Here is a 17,497-nt window from a genome sequence, read left to right as displayed (position 1 = left end):
TCAAAACAATTTCAAAATCAATAAATGTCTTGAGAATCAATTAGCAAATAACAAACAAATTTTCAGAAGGGAAAAAAATATGTTTACATAATATTGCCCGTTAAGACACTTTCTTAAGTAAGGAAATTGACATAAAAAAATGATAAATCAGATTTATGAAAATCCAATTTTTTACTTTACAACATAAACATTAAATTGATGTGGCTTTTAAATTCTTCTCTGCCGTAAAACTACTAACATCAATATTTCTTCATTTTAAAATATTATTTTATGTTTAATCAAACTGCCTTGGTTTTAATATTATTAATATATTATCTGCATTGTGTTAAAAAATTATTTTATTACGTTTTTGTGTTTTTCTTACAGATTATTTCTGCTCACTTATTATTCTTGTCAATAAAATGATCTTTATTTTTCATTTTTATTATTTATAAATGAAAAAATGAACTTACCATCTGGTCGTCCATTCCGTAATTGATATAGTCAGCGCCAATATCATTTTGGACGTTACCATTTTGTTGGGTTGTCTTGCAGTCTATAAAGAAATAATTGAAATCATAAAATAAAAATCTAAATCTATGATAAAATTGCAAGTGACACAGAATGACCAAACAGGTTACTGAATGCAAACCACACTCCTATTAATAGCAAATAAGGATGTGTAAATTAGCTAGCAATTCATTGAATAATAAATTTTATTTTGTTTTGATGAAACAATAAAGTAAGGAAAAAATAATTAAAAATTAATAAATAATTGACATTTCATACCTTGCAAAGGTTCACTATCATTAATAATATCGGCTCTAAAATTGTGATTAACGGATTGAGCAAAAGACACCTTGCTGAATGTGTTCCTTTGAAATCCCATTTTCATACCCTTTGGCGAAGATGGCATGATGATCTAAATAGTACCTTCTCTCTACTTTTTTATTTTATTTTTTTAATACTTTTTCACACAAAGTTTTTTTTTTCTTTTCTCTTTTTAACCAAAAACAAATCTAACTTGTATAAATTGTCCGTATTACATTAGGAGTGGCCTTCGTAAGCCATCCCCTAATACAAGCAATCACAGTATTACACCGGGATAATTATAATCCATTATATAGAACAACCAAGATAAAGTTGTTTATTTATATATTTATAAATATATTTGTATGCAAACATATAAAATAGTCTTTATTCCTCTGGTTGTTATCTATAGCTAATTTTCTCTCATCTATCCGGCTTTGTTGATGAAAGCATATGTCAGTCTCCAGGATCAGGTTTTTTCCATCCTACTTTTGGTCTCTTTAAATCATCTTCACAGTTCAAAAACTGTCTTGGATTACTGTATGGTGATGCCAAATTACTCATGATGACAGATTTTTGATTTCACTTTATTTTAAAAATTATTATAAAATAAATAAATATTGGCATTCACCAAATAATAGTGTTCCTTTAATTTTGTTGAATTTATCGAAATGATAACAATGAAACAAAAATTAAAAAAGAACTAAAAATAAAATAAACACTAATTATTAAAAAAAAAAAAATGTTCACAACACTTCACCGTCACAATGTTACAGTTTGGAAATTAGTTTAATACACACTAAATGTTTTTTAACAAAAATTAAATCAGTTTCATGTAAGAGTAATAAATTCATGCTCGAACGGTTGAAGGAAATTCACAGTTTTGAAGAAATCTGTAAGTAAAAAAAAGAATATAAAATATGTATAATGATATATTGATTATTAAAGGTGATTTTATTTTATCAAATAGCTTTTCATTTTTCGTATTTATTGATTATGTAATAGAACAAAGGAACTAATTCTTTTGAAATGTTTATGTATGTAAGGTTATGTATTTTCTTTTTTACTGTAAATAAATAATGAGATACTTAATATTTTAACTATGTTAACTACAATGTTAAACTTTTAGGTTTGAATGATTGGAATTAAGTTTGCGATTATTGTTGGAAAACTTTTCAACCTAAAATAACATAAGTGTTGTCAAAATTAGCACCAACTATTTGAAAATTATTAAAGGAATATCATTTACGAAATATTCTTCACAAGCCTTAACAACACACATAAATCTTCTCAATCTAAGCATGTCACTTTTAAACATGGACAAATCTTTCAAGAATTTGTATTGTTTAGAGTACAGTGGCATCACAAGAGTTTAACTTTTTACAATGGTTCAGCTCTTTTCTAACCTATCACAGATTGGTATCAACAGCCAGGCTGAAATCAACAAATACTCGTACACACGTAAAATTTTTCCATCTATTGTGTTATTTGAAATCTCTCAGATTCTCGTTGTTACTGATAGAAATTACGGTGCCAGTGAATATAGAAAGTTGCCCCTTCTCAGAGAACTAATCTTTTGGTTGAACCCTCAAATAAAAAAACAGATGCAAAAAAGAGAATGAAACCAGGTCGGTATGCAGCTGAGGTAAGATCAAAAGAACCAAGATGTTAGAAATTGTTTGTTAAAAAAAATTAAATAAACAAAGATCTAGTGAAAAGACTTTGAATATAAACGTTTCAGCCAGGATGGATTACTTTGAAGTGGATTGATCAAGAGTGCCACACCATCTAACAAACTATGATACAACTCAATTCAAACCCAATGAAAGTGATCTACATCCCTGCCCAAATGTACACCAATTTTCAAGACCTATAAACAATAACAACAAAAATCAAAGTTCAAAATATATAACGAGAAAAAAAAAAAAAAAGATACAGATACCTCACTATTATCCATAATCCTCTGAGTGAACCATTATTTTAGATATGGCCAGCCAAGTTTACAAATATTGAACTAACTAAATAACTAAACACAAATTTGACTACTTTTCTTTTAACGAAACCCTACTAGAATGAACACACAAATGCACTATTTAAAACACTATCTGCATCTGTGCATGCATAATGTTAAAACCGCGATCTCCAGAAACCAGTTCTTCACAAAGGAGGGGATTATCAGAATATCAGGATGGTTGTTTATGACCACTGCAAATAAAATCATACCTCAAGACGAGTAAATATGTTCTGCAATGCATCATTTTTTTCTACGCTTCAACACGAATAAAGCATCCAACTCTCTTAACTGAAATGAGGACTATATTTTTAAAAAATTTATTTAATATCAATTAATAAATTAACATTTTTGAAACAATAAGATACGGCAAAAAAAAAAATTAAATAAATAATTTCAAACCCTTGAAGAATGTGTAGAACATGGATAAGCTGTAGAACAAAAAAATGTACTAAATAAAATAGACCTGAAAATTAATGAAAAAATCACAAGCAGAAGACCAAGTACCCAATGAATCTTTCCCAAAAAATCCTATATGTTCCCTAAATAGGATTAATCATATAATTATTAAGAAAACAAGCCCAAATGGAGAAGTAATATGTGTTTTTTTTTCTGAATTAATGTCACAGTCATTTCAAAAATCATGTTAATTTTAAATAGTGCATATTTAAATTTGACACAAAGCTTTGGAACATAGGAAGTAAGTATGTCTATCACAAAGCATTCTGAGGTTTTGATGATAAAGACTATGGCGTTCCAACTCGAATTCAAATCACTGAAGGATAGTACAGTCGAGAGATTTAATTACAAACCAATCGATAACTTTTTCAATCTCACATTGCCTTATAGAACAAAACTACAGCAACAAGCTACCGGTACTCAAGAACTCTTTTGGTATATCAAATAAAATGAAGATTCTACTGTATTTAATCAGAAACGGTCAAATAACTAAATTTACAGCATGTTTATTTTGTAAGAGATATTCTTTGAACAGAAATAGAAAAGTTTAGTAATGTAAATTTTAGAGGGAGATATCTACTTACTCTAAACTGAATACTTCATACTGAAAAAGCAAGACATCTGGATGGAAAAAATTTGACGAAAAACAGGAATGAAGGATAAACGAAAGTATAATTGATAAAAGGTGAGTGTCAATATTAGATAACAACCTTTACATCATATACCAAAAATAAAAAAAATATGAAATTCTTACAATTTATGGCTTTCCTTGTTTTATAAATATTTAAAAAACATTAATAAAAAGCCCACAATTTTAAAAACTAAGAAAGTTAAACGCTATAAGAGCAAGTACCGATGCTAAACCTTCGAAAAATTAATTGTGGCAGGTAGGTTTCTGTAAAAATAACATGGTAAAGCAAAGCACGGCTCTTTAAATCTCTTTTGGATTCTAAATTTGTCACCATACTATTCTCTACTATTTTGACTTATTTTAAGTTATTTTGTTTTTTCATTTTTCAACAATTACAGAGAGAAGTGAGACTAACTATTAATAGTTTGAAGTTATCCCCTTTAGAACACTGTTATACATTAGGCATTGAAAACTTTTTCAATTTTTTTTAAATGAATTTCTAAAACATGTCATACTGTTGGGATTACTTGGAAACAAATTTAAATGAACCTATTCGTCAACCAACGAGGTTAAGAGTTTTCAGCAGAATAAAGCATAAAAAAATTGCATCCTTTCCGTGATCCTGAACTACACTTTTAATCGCAAAAAAGTCTAACATGACTTTTGAACATTTTATCAGGGCAACAACAGAGAAGAATCCTATTCTCAATCAAAATGTAACATCAAATTGGAACAGATTTCTTAATTTGACGTAGTATTGCGATCTATATGTTATTATTACTTTAATGCAATTAATAAAAGTCAAGAATTAGAGAGGGGCGAGAATTTCATAGAAAGATTGGGTAAGGAAGGAATGAGAGAACACATTAGAAAGAAAGCCAGTACAGAATGGCATTCCCAATATAGTTAAATCAACATAATAAATGTTATTAAAAATTTCAAGCAGAAATTATTGAAATATCTAGAGTGAAGTAAAATGTAATCAGTTTTAATCAATAAGTATCACTTTGTTGCCTAATGCTTATAAGAATTTATTTACAACAGAGTGAGAAATAAAATTATTTACCCAGCAGATAATCATACAAATGTTACGCAAAAACCACTGATGAAAGATATCAAGGGTGAAATTTTAAATTATTTTTTAACAATGTTTATTAATACATTAATTTTATGATATTCGAAGGACAAAATACAACATATGAAAAGAAAATAAGGTAGCTCAAGCCACAAGAATTGTGAGGAAAAATTAAAATAAGGAAAAAATATACAATAGATGCATAATTTCGGAATACTTTTACTCTTGATTTTACATTTAAACCTTATATCTTAGAAAATAAATACAATTAAATTCTAATAGATAATATCAAATAATAATTTCCGTTCGGCTTATTTTCTAACGAACAGTTTTAACTGGAATAAAATGAATTTCAATACTTTTCTTAAGCTAAAACTGTAGCTTCTCTATTTAGACCGTACAAATAAATGTATGACAATGTGAATCAACTATGGCAATGACATTATTTGAGCTGGCACGTTACCTCACAAATGTGCCTCAAAATTACCACATGCTTTAAATTAAATGAATAAAAATGTATATTCTGTTAGACAAACTTTTTATACCTAGTATTACTAATGTAAAGACCGTATTAATCTGAGATTTAAAAAAGTAAGACTGCTTCGTGGAAAATTATTATTCAATTTTAAATATAGATAGTGAGGCACGTTCTACTCAAAATTCCAGGCATTGCTTATGTACTTGTTAGACTAAAACAAAAACTTTATCATTGCAAAATCAAACACTTACCTTTTATTTTATTTTAGGCATATTTTTTAGTAAACAAAAATGTTATTGAAAAGTATATTCTCAATTTCTTTTGAATAAGTGTTTGTGTTCAACAAACTTATATTACTTTCAATTGTATTAAAAACCACATTTTTAAATGACCTTCTTGGTTATAAATAAAATTTATCTTATTATTTGAATTTATTTAGAAATATGAAATATTTTACTTACATCTGCGGAATTGAAATCCAAGTTTGTATTTATTGTAATACTGAATCTCAAAATTAACGGCAATTTAAAAAAAAAAAAAACTGCTTTGCAACTGCTGGTAACCCCTTACTCAAATTTATCACCTCTACTGTTAGTCTATATTACGATACTGACCAATGGGTGAACTACTGGGGCTGGATTGCACACTCAGGTGTGCTAGACAGCTAACTCCTGAGTCTTATGGAACGAAATATTGTTTGTTTGAATTATTATCCAAAGAAAAAATAATACCATAAACAACCAGATAAGAAATTATTTAATTTCTGTTTAAACTATTCTTGACACATAAAACCAATAAACTCAAACTACAATCAATGAGAAAGTGAACGCATCTCTGAAGTCAACTGAAGAAAGAAATAATAACTAAACATGCTGAAACTATTTCCATTTCAACAGAATACGGCTAACACCAATGGTTATTAAAAAATTCTGAAAGTAATTGAATATTTTGTAATTAGAGAAGTGTGAGGGGCACCCAATATATTTAGGTTAAAGAAATGCTCATTTAACAAGCGAGTTATTCCTTTTTAGAAAAAATAATGGAACCAAATTTTCATCTTAAAGTAGTAGTTTTTAATATCATTCAAAACCTCTAAGAAAATCTATATTCAAGACTAAAATATTATGAATGGGCGTGGCACTAGATTATTAGCAACACAAGGTTTGAATGGGTACATATTCAGAGATATTTTTTTCTTTTACAGCAGAAAAAGTTACAATGTAATTCATAAAATGGTTTGTTTATAAATGTACAATAGGTTTCTAATTAACACAGATTTGTTTCTAAATTAAATCTACAGCTTTTTTTAATATCCCTTATCTGTTACCTCGATTCTCCTCAGTAAACTGAAGTTTTTGGATAATGCTGACTCTTTATGGGCAACCCTATGTAGATAAGAATCAGTGGATCATCTTAGGAAGAGAAAAATTTAATAACAGCCTGCCTCAACTGTTGAGATATAATGATAAAAAAATTGTTCATATTTGAATGTGAACAAAGGGAAAAAATTGCTCCTGTACTTTACACCACTCACAAAAATGTTTCATGGGTGTGTTTGTGAAAGAGATATGTCCTGTATTACTCATGTATAAGCAAAAACAAAACTATCAAATTTGATATTTGCCTACGGCATTGAGATCCGACATACAAATTCTATTTTATTATCGGACACTCAGTCAAAATAATATTAAAATTGTCAGCGGGTTAACAAAATTTCTAAAAACCGTTGCTGGAAGTTCAAATGCCATATCCATCCACGACTCAATCTAAATCGAAAATGCGATCATAAATGTAAGAAAGTTGAACAATACTTTTTTAAACATTAATCTTTGCTTCAGTGACCAGCAATGTAAATGGAAACTGCGGCCTTGGACGGTTGGAAATTAAAAGAATAACGTTAGAAATGAAATATTTTAGAAAGATTAGTACGAGGAGAACTCTTGGACCTATTAATGAGGGAAATACCTAAACAGCTTATACAGGGTGCCGCATTATAAGGTGAATTAGATTGGTAGGTTAAGATAGACAGTTCATGTGACAAGTGTGTAGTAGGATAAATGCCTAAGAGAGTTTTCCAACATAAATCCACTGTTGATAACCATCGAAAGATAAGCCAATGTAGTAGTTACGGTGATAGATAATGTGCGGGGAGCAGGCTCGGACTGAGACACAAAATAAGCAAGAATAGTAAAAATTTTAGTTGGTCGTTAAGGCTCTGTGCAGACTGTCTGGTGATAAAAAAGAGACAGTTAGATAGACCTAAATCCTTATGGTTCAATCTTTTAAGTGGAAGTGAGTCGAATCGCTTTTAATATCCAAACCAAGCTTGAATTTTCAGCAATTGCTCCTTAATTATCAACGAATCTCTTTCTCAAGTTGAAGGTAGCTATTAGACCAGTGTTAAAAAGTGGTTTTGGGTATAATAGTAGTTCTAAGAAGAGAAAAGAAAACGAAAAAATAAAAATTTTCTGCTGATTTCCAAATGTCGAGTAGGAGATTTCTAGTAAGGTGCTGTCATCTAGAGGCGTTAATTACAAAGAATGGATTTATCTTTGAGAACTTGCCATCAAATGAAATCTATTAACGGTCTTCTTCTCTTTTTTTGTTTTTAATTCAACTAAATATTTTTATGTTAAACAATTCTTCTATTTTATACCACCCAACAAATAAATAGTTTTGGAGTATTAATGCAGGCTAATCATTAAACGCAATAGAAATGTGATAACTTACATAATTTATTCTAATACTAACTTAATATTTTCAACCAATAAAGAAATGATGTTATCTTTAGCCATTTGTTGATCGTACATTTACTTCTCAAACTTAATAATTGACATTATATCAAAAAAACAGATTAAAAACAGGAAGTAAGCGAAAAAGTATGAAATCGAAAATATACATACATAATATTATTATGAATCATAACTACTTATAAAACGATAGCAAAAGCAGAAAATTAATTTGAATAGCACGGTTTAACATTTTTAATGGTGTGTGAGCAATCACAGGCACACAAAATCTTTTGAACTTAATTCGCAAAAGGTAAAAAAAAAGATAAGAATTATAAAGTCAGCACAAGCTAAATTAAAAGATTATTTAAAAGGAAGTTGAAAGAGAGATAAGACCTCAAAATCAAGGAATAAATAGTGGTTTTAATACTAATTTTTTGAAGTCCATTAATTTTTTCTATTTTCAATGGTTGACTCACGTAGGGTAAAATTTCAATTAATGCCCAAGTCTTTAAAGGAAATATTTAAGACAAAAGCTACGTTTGAATACTTTTTCTCCTTATTTTTTTTTATTTATACCTATTAATATTTAGAAAAATAATTTTGTAATATGATACTTTCAGAAACATTGCTTCCGTTCTTTGATGCAATATTTTATGCACGTTGCAAGGGACTTTATTCATAGACATCTCGTGGATCATTTTTAATAGCTAGATTCCAGAAAGATTTCTACAGGGATCCTTCAGATAATTTGAAAAATTGACTTGAAAAGTTGTATGAGCTAAATAACGTAGCAAGCATTATCCAAGAACTTAAATTGGTTACGCGATTTTCATATAGCTGGTTGAGTTCAACCTTCCATGGTTAAATACGAAAGTTTTTCATATTCTGGTCTGCTTAAAACGCTTGATAATGTTGATCACCATTACCAAAAGGACTTATTTTGTTGATTCATGCCTTAAACGCCTGGAAATTGGCGAAGATATAAAGTTTTGATGATTAAATAGAAAACAAGATAATATTGTGCAAACATTAGTAAGTAATTTAAAGAACAAAACATATTTGAGGCACCTAGTATATAGTTTTACTCACTCTTTAGAAATGGATTATTCTGTCTTGAAAGCCTGTCGGTGTACATTAGGATCTTGAAAGTAGTTTGCCCGAATTCGAACTATCCTGTGTTATATTCTTTGAAATACCGTGTTTACGTTTAGTTCAATAGAACTTTCAAAAAAGATCGGTTAAGTACGTCCTCACAGAATACAAAAACCAAACATCTTGTGCTAAAAGTAACTTAATCCAAGAAGTTATGACCTAATTTTGAACACTTATGTCAAAAAATAAAATAAAATAAAAGTATTTTTTTCTGCCAATTTACTAACTAAAAGTAAGCGGCACTTTACTGACTAAAAAGAAGCGGCAATATATTGACTAAAAAAAACGGCACTTCACTGACTAAAAGGTGGAGGTATTTATCTGACTAAATGGAAACAAGTTCTGCTTTCTTTTGCTAATCGGTGAAAACTGGTTAGCAATGTTTATTTTTGGACTACCTCCACCATAAAAGCTAACAATATTTGCAAGTACAGATGGAGATTAAATGTCGTAAAAAGTGGATAAAATGTAGTAAATTAAAAGCTCTTGTTTCGTTTGAAACCGGACGATAGCTTGCTGTTGATAAAATTCTTAGAAGTTATAAACACCATTATACCTATTATAAGCAAATGCTATAAAAGTTTATTCATATATTAATAGAATATTTAAAAAACATTTTTTTTATATATATAAACAAATATTTGTTTTCCTCTCAGAAATATGGAAAAAATAAGATAAGATTTTAAATGCCTCTACAATTATTGGGATGCAATAATTTTATAAGACCATAAGAAATGATGACACTTCCCTAAAAAAAAAGAAAAAAGTCAAGTTAAATTGAAAAATTATAGTGTATTTATTAGTTATTGCCAGATACATTAGCTGATACTTGGACATTCTGAAATCTGATTTGTTGACAGGTCAACTTTCTCTATATGCTATTCATTTCGGCCTGGATCTTGTGCCCCATCAATGACTGAAAATAAGACAGTTGTCAATACTTACAACCAACAAACGAGATTTTGAAAGTTTAGAAGAAAAAGAAGTCAACATGTAACTACCCCTTATATCTTAATAAATTTTGTAGAGATTATTTGCTACTACCAAATTACTATTTATACTATTGCTATTAATATATTAACATTTATATTAAGTTAGTGCTGGGTTTCTTCAGAGATTTCAATGTTCGTGTAAAAACCTAGTCAAATACAAAACAATCTGCAATATAAAGTAAAAATATATAGCATTAATATACACTAATAATAATAATAATAATAATAATAATAATAATGTTTTATTTGAATAGGGAAAACAAAATATACATATTCTTTTTATAAACATCAATGACATGGTACATTACCGTCTGTCAGAGTCTCATTTGAAACAAAAATTATTAACTTAATGATAAATACATATTTAATGAAAAGAAAAGTGAGGAAAAGAAAACTATATTTACATAAGAATACTAGTTTTAAGTGTTACTGTAGTATTTGGTAATAATAATTAAAGTAGGAGAACTATATACAATATATAAATTAATAGTTAAATTCATTAACTAAATACCTCCTATAACGCATCGCACATTTTACAAAATTAATCAGAGCTCGCCAATTACTACCATTTAGTAAGCACAGAACTTCTTCTTTATTAAGCACGCGCTTATTAAAATATCGGATCCTGAACTCTCTCATAATGGGGCATTCAGCCAAGAAATGAAAAGTAGATTCAATAGACCTGAGGTTGCACATTGAACACAAATAATTGCGAGTGATCCAGGGTTTATAATTTAAATTTAGGCCTTCCGTTCGCACTTTAAATATTATTTGTTTAGAAAAGTGATCAATATTCAGTTCCATGTAATTTAGGTCATAATTTAGGCATTTATATAGTTCATGAAAACTGGCATTTCTAGCAAGAAATTCAAATTCAGACCTCTCAGCTGATTTTATCTTATCAATAATGGTTATCATTTGCTGCTTCCACTTAGGACTATACGCTCGTTCTAGTTCAGCATCATGTAACTCAGACAAATGAACCCAATCTTGAAACCAGAAACATTGCTTTCTAACAACCTCCTTCGCCAACATGTGAGTTAATCTACTATCTGGATGCTCAGCAAAAATCTTAAGAATATATGAGAAGTGTGTACTCAATGTGTAGGTGAACAGTGAACATTTACCGGTTTCCAAATAAATGGCATAATTAGGGGTATTAATCGGAAGACAAAACATTTTTTTGATGAAGTATTTCTGAAGTTTTTCCAAATCCTCGAAGGCGACAGAACCCCACATTTGACTACCGTAACAAGCAATAGATCGCAAAACTGCATCAAAGATTTTATATTTCACCGTAAGATCAATAGAATTATTTGAAATGAAGTTATTCCATATACTTCCTAAACTACGTTTTCCTATAACCAATTTCTCCTTAATATGCGGTTTGAAATTCAAGTTAGGGGTCAGGCTCACACCCAGGTACTTATACTGCTTAATTACTTCAATTTGTTCGCAACCATACATCCATCTCTCATTAGCCTTGTTTCTACCACCCCCTTTTTTAAAAATCATAATTTTGGATTTGGATAAATTGACTTTTAAATTCCAAATTTCAGAATAATTATACAATTTATCAATCATTTCTTGTAGAAGGCTTGGCTGATCACTCAACAAAACAATGTCATCTGCATATAGGAGCATATTTACTCTTGTACCACCTATCATCAGTCCCCCCTCTACTCGTGCTGGTAGATCATGCAGAAATAATGAAAAAAGAAGAGGGCTTAACGCACAACCTTGTTTTACACCCGACTCTGTCCTAAATTCATCTGTTAGACCTTCATTACACCAAACTCTTGCTTTAGTACCACTGTACAAGCTTTTGACAGCTTTTAGACACTTTGTACTAAGACCCAAATTACTTAGTTTATAAAACAATGCATTACGGTCAATGCAATCAAATGCTGATTGAAAATCAACAAAAAAAGCATAAACTTTAGTCTTGGGCTTCATCCATTTTAGATGAATAATGCTGGTCAGAGAGAATAGATGGTCAATGGTCGAATGAAATTTCCTAAAGCCTGCCTGATGATACCCACTCCAGACGTTTCGTTTATCAGCCCATTCAGTCAACCTGTTCAATAGTAAAGAAGCGTACAGTTTGGATATACAATCCATAAAAGTGATCCCTCTATAATTATTTGGAGTGCTGGGATTGCCCTTTTTATGCAAAGGGAACACTATTGAATTTAAAAAACTTTCCGGTACAACTCCCACGCTAAATAAATAATTATAAAAATCCACCAGACATTCTTGAAAATTTAGTGATGCATTTTTGTAAAATTCGTAGGGTACCCTATCAAGTCCCGGAGCCTTGTTATCCTTTACACTACCCACTACAAGCAGCAATTCCTGCAGTGTAAAAGAACGATCAAACACAACATCGGCAATATAGGGTTCAGCCCAGAGGACTGGATCAGAACTTACAATAGGGTTATATAAATCCTTAAAATAATTTTTCCACTCCAATGGACTAATTGTACTACTACCCATGAAATTTTTATTCTTACATTTATTTACGAGTTCCCAGAATGTCTTACCATCACGACATGATTTAAATTTGTCGCCCATATTGTTATAAAACTCACTTCTTTTTTGTTCACAAAGGGCCTTATACTTAGTATTTACTTGCAAATACTTATCTCTAACTATTTTAGAACTGGTCTTACGAAACAAATTCAGCAAACTAAAAGAGAGTTTCCTCATTTTATAACATTCTCCATCAAACCATTTCTTACCAAATACAATCTTCCTAACATTTTGACCTATTGCCCAGTTTTTGCTATGAGCAGCTTCCCTTATACAACCTATTAAAGCATTCGCTGTTAAATTCGGGTCAAATAAATTAAATAATGAAATAATTATTGGGATGCAATAATTTTATAAGACCATAAGAAATGATGACACTTCCCTAAAAAAAAAGAAAAAAGTCAAGTTAAATTGAAAAATTATAGTGTATTTATTAGTTATTGCCAGATACATTAGCTGATACTTGGACATTCTGAAATCTGATTTGTTGACAGGTCAACTTTCTCTATATGCTATACATTTCGGCCTGGATCTTGTGCCCCATCAATGACTGAAAATAAGACAGTTGTCAATACTTACAACCAACAAACGAGATTTTGAAAGTTTAGAAGAAAAAGAAGTCAACATGTAACTACCCCTTATATCTTAATAAATTTTGTAGAGATTATTTGCTACTACCAAATTACTATTTATACTATTGCTATTAATATATTAACATTTATATTAAGTTAGTGCTGGGTTTCTTCAGAGATTTCAATGTTCGTGTAAAAACCTAGTCAAATACAAAACAATCTGCAATATAAAGTAAAAATATATAGCATTAATATACACTAAGTTAGCCTGTGAAAAACTTTTTTTAGTCCCAAATGTCTTCTGTTACGAGAGAACACGGTTCGGTACCAGGCAAAGGGCCGAAAATGCCTTAGACCTCATATGTTCAAGCGCCTAAAAATAAAAAAAATACAAAAAAAAAGGGCTTACATTTTAACAAAGATAAATAATTTTGTTGTTTGTTCATAGATGGCAGCAACATTAACTTTTCAACATTCGTCCCTCTGGTTTCGCTTTTAGAACTTTTTGCGACTTTTTTTAGTATTGAGAAATATCGTCTGGACAATCTGTAATTCTATCACGAATACTATAATACCATACACTTCGAAAAAAAAAAAAAATGCAGTTTTCTTCCAAGAATTGTTACTAAGTCCTCTTCTTTTTAATTATAAAAATATAAAGTTTTTTTAGGTTGTCTAGACTTGAATTTCTTTTTACAAATATGGGTTTATAACAAAGCAGAAAAAATTTAAGTGAATATATGCTTTTTATTTCTCTCTAATAAATTAGAGATTTACACTACCTCCAGTTTAATGAGTTAGTTTAAAAACAAATACAATAATTAAAATAGAAATAGTTTAAATGCATCATTCCCCAAAAACACAAATTTTGGTTTAAACTTTTGTAATGAATTTCTTCTCCTACTTGGAATTCTCAAACTCCAACTTACACATTTAAGTTTGGAATTATTGCAAAATTTTTAATTGTTCATAAGTTGTTAAAATAAAGGAATATCTATATTAATGGTTTATTAACAATAATTACTCGGTCGACATTACTCTGAGAAGGATTCGAGCGCCAATGACTTCAGCTTTGATGCTTTTAAATGAAAAAAACAAGTTTAAATAGCTCAATTTTTTTTTATATCAGTTATTATTTTTTTGAAATTTCTGTTGAACACAAATTCAGTCTATACCTCCACTTTTTTTTTTCTTTAATACGAAAAACTTTGATGTATTTTTGCATTGAAAGGTAGACAAATGATAGAGATTTTGAAGTGAGAAGTTTTATCTATTAAGGAAATATCTAAATAGGAAACAACTTATTTTTTTAATTACTTCAAAATGTAAAGCCATCAACGAGCTGTCCAGATAAACATCCAAAATTTTGTTGCTCATATAAGAGTGGGTTACAGCAAGTACTGTGAAGTAAATGTTAGAATACGAAGTCTACATTTGTTCTACTAGAATTTTACGACAATGGCACAGAAGGAGTTCGAAATCCCAAACAGAAATGCGCCTTTCTTGACTAAAAGTTTCAGAAGAGCTCCTTTAAACTTCTTATTATTCACTGCCCAACTAAAAGACAATATCTTTTATTTTATTTTCAGGAAAGTTGATTTTGGGCAAATTGTTCTCAGTGAACTTAAACTTTAGCAGATTTCTAAAGAATCACTTCAATATAATCCTCGGTTTCTCGGAGTAACTATACTAGGGTTTCCAAAATAAGGAAATTGGTTACCATAATTGAAGTTCTATTTTACAGGTTTTTTGTTTTCTCAGTGTAATTTTCTTTTAACTTATACAGTATTATTAAAATTACTACTGATTCAACTTTATCTTAACACATTGCGGGTCCTGTTTCCACGCCAGCGATTTTCATCTACTTCTTTCATTGGTCTATTCTTTGATGCTCTTTGAAGATTTCTTTTTAGGACGAGCACAAGTTACTTACTATCAATTGCTCACTCAAATCACTAATTAATAACGGAAATTTTTTCGCACATTAGTATTTCTTTCCTTAGAGAAATCAAGAGAAATCTTCAACTTCCAATCTTCATTTTCGAAAACTACAATTATCACAATTCGAAAACTTTAATTTGCTAAAACTTTTTGTAAAAATGTAGATTACGTAAATGTTGGATAGAGTTTGTAGTGGGCAAGTTTATGATGAATGGGTAACAAAACATCCCTTGACCGCACACCATTCCTTCACTTTTACTTCAGTAAAAAAAAACAAAAACAGAAAAAAATGATCTCTCAGATTTTTGTATCTAGATGATATTAAGTCCTTAATGAATGGTAAGTTAAACTTATTACGGATTGTTTTATTAGAAACAAAATACGGATCACTAGGGCTTAAAACTTAACTTCGAAAATTCGTCACATTTACAAAACTTCCTCTTTGCTGTGTTAAAAAAAAAACAAATAAACAAATCAACAAAAACAATAGGTAACAACAACAAATTAAGATGTAATCAACATATATTGATACACAAGGAGTTAAGAGGGGATCATTCAGTAGAATACCAACCGGCCATTCACTTATTCACTATCAGTTTACCAGTCAGTAACAAACCGACCGTCTTGATAGTTGATAGTTCTGTATTTTTTTAAATTAGCCAAAAATCCATACACAGGTCAGTTTTATGTTTATCTTTGAAGCTTTTTCAATAATTTTTGTTTTTCTTTTCAAGTTATGTAGAGTTTCTTAATTCTGATTGACATTTTTTTGCTTAACTTTTAAATATGCTTAATATTTAACCACTGACAAATTGATAATTTTTTTTATTTTCTGCTAAGTTATGTGGGCAGACGGCCTGAAATACTTCACAATGCTGAAGATGTACATATTCGTAAATAAATAATTTCAATTTGATTGAAATAATTTTAAAATGGTAGCTCCTTTAACACCAATTTTAAGAATTTTCAAATAATTACTACGAATGATTGAATTTAATTATTTTTTATTGACAATGATTTAATGAAAGTTATTTTTTATTGTAATATCAAGTCATTATTCACTCACTCACTCTTCGGCGCTACAGCCCTAGTAGGGCCTTGGCCTCACTCAACACTTTATCCCAGTCGGATCTATCCATTGCTTTCCTTCGCCACTGTCTGACGCGTAGCTTATCCAAGTCCTCCTCCACTTTCTCCAGCCATTTCAATCTCGGCCTCCCTCTAGGTCTACGCCCACCGGGATGACCCTCATAGGCCTTTCGCGGAGCTCTTCCTTCCTCCATCCGGTGTAGGTGTCCCAGCCAACGTAGTCTTCCGATCTTTATACCTTTGACCACATCTGCCTCCTCGTACAATGCCATCAACTCTGCATTTTTTCTACTTCTGTACGTGCCATTCTCCACTACTGGGCCATAAAGTCATTATTGGTTTTTAATAATTATAATATTTAATGTAATATCTTTATAAATTAAATAATTTTGTTTATTTATCAATACAATCAATTTTACTCAACTCACTGTGGCCCCAGCATCTTTCCCGCACCTCTCATTGCTCTCCAATTTAATAGCTCAACAATCGTATAACTTACTTTCAATTTAAGTGACACATAACTTGAGGACATAAAAACTCATAAGAATGTTAAATTATTAGCAGTACATTGCTATTCTCAATATTATATGACTATTTTAGATGAGACTGATCTCTTTATACCTGAGTATAACGAAAGTCTGTACTTACAGAAGTTGGTCTTTTTGGGATTTCAATACCCTGAATTTCCTCTACCTTCTGATCTTCAGAGAGAAAATGGACCATTGTGGGTGCGAAACGTTTCTGTATTAACAAATGAATGAGATTTGAGAAATGAGACTTTAGGACAACCAAAGTTGCAAACCAGTGTAATTAATACACAATGGTCATTGAAAACTATTCCCAACTATTGCTATGGAAATTAGTAGAGTGATTAAGTAGTTGAACTCATAATTGGGAAACTTGCTATGGTGTTGGTTATCCAAAATCGAGGAATATGGTGTACAGTCTAGAAACATTGAAGTGGCCCGATTCAAGTTATTGCAAATGTCCATTGTTGCTGCCTTTTGATTGATCATATTTGTGACCCTTTGGTCTACTTCATGC

The 17,497-nt window shown here is 30.0% G+C and overlaps 2 protein-coding genes across 8 annotated transcripts in view; one reads left to right on the top strand and one right to left on the bottom strand.

Annotated features, from left to right (window-relative positions):
• Positions 1-17,497, bottom strand: part of LOC141451222 (polyamine-transporting ATPase 13A3-like) — a 268,590-nt gene that overhangs the window by 14,770 nt on the left and 236,323 nt on the right. For 2 of the 6 annotated variants that reach the window (XM_074122434.1, XM_074122438.1), the window contains exons 1-3: positions 5,905-6,070; positions 769-1,682; positions 453-535 (exon numbers count right to left, since the gene is read on the bottom strand). In XM_074122434.1, coding sequence (XP_073978535.1) covers positions 453-535; positions 769-895 — 210 coding nt within the window. In that variant the 5' untranslated portion in view covers positions 896-1,682; positions 5,905-6,070. Of the gene's footprint in view, positions 1-452; positions 536-768; positions 1,683-2,731; positions 3,058-5,904; positions 6,071-9,264; positions 9,564-17,497 lie in introns of those variants that run through there. The other 4 variants (XM_074122436.1, XM_074122437.1, XM_074122435.1 and 1 more) reach the window with 4 other exon arrangements.
• The window catches only part of LOC141451225 (fatty-acid amide hydrolase 2-A-like), a 29,040-nt gene continuing 27,453 nt past the window's right edge, over positions 15,911-17,497 (top strand). The window contains exon 1 of one of the 2 annotated variants that reach the window (XM_074122444.1): positions 15,911-16,041. The gene's annotated coding sequence lies outside the window, so the exon portion shown is untranslated. The remainder of the gene's footprint in view (positions 16,042-17,497) is intronic. The other variant, XM_074122445.1, reaches the window with a different exon arrangement.

Source organism: Rhodnius prolixus, unplaced genomic scaffold, assembly GCF_049639745.1.
Source record: "Rhodnius prolixus isolate KJV_2025 unplaced genomic scaffold, Rpr scaffold_8, whole genome shotgun sequence".
Lineage (NCBI taxonomy): Eukaryota > Metazoa > Arthropoda > Insecta > Hemiptera > Reduviidae > Rhodnius > Rhodnius prolixus.
Note: the sequence above shows the minus strand (reverse complement) of the source record. Positions and strands in the feature narration are given on the sequence as shown.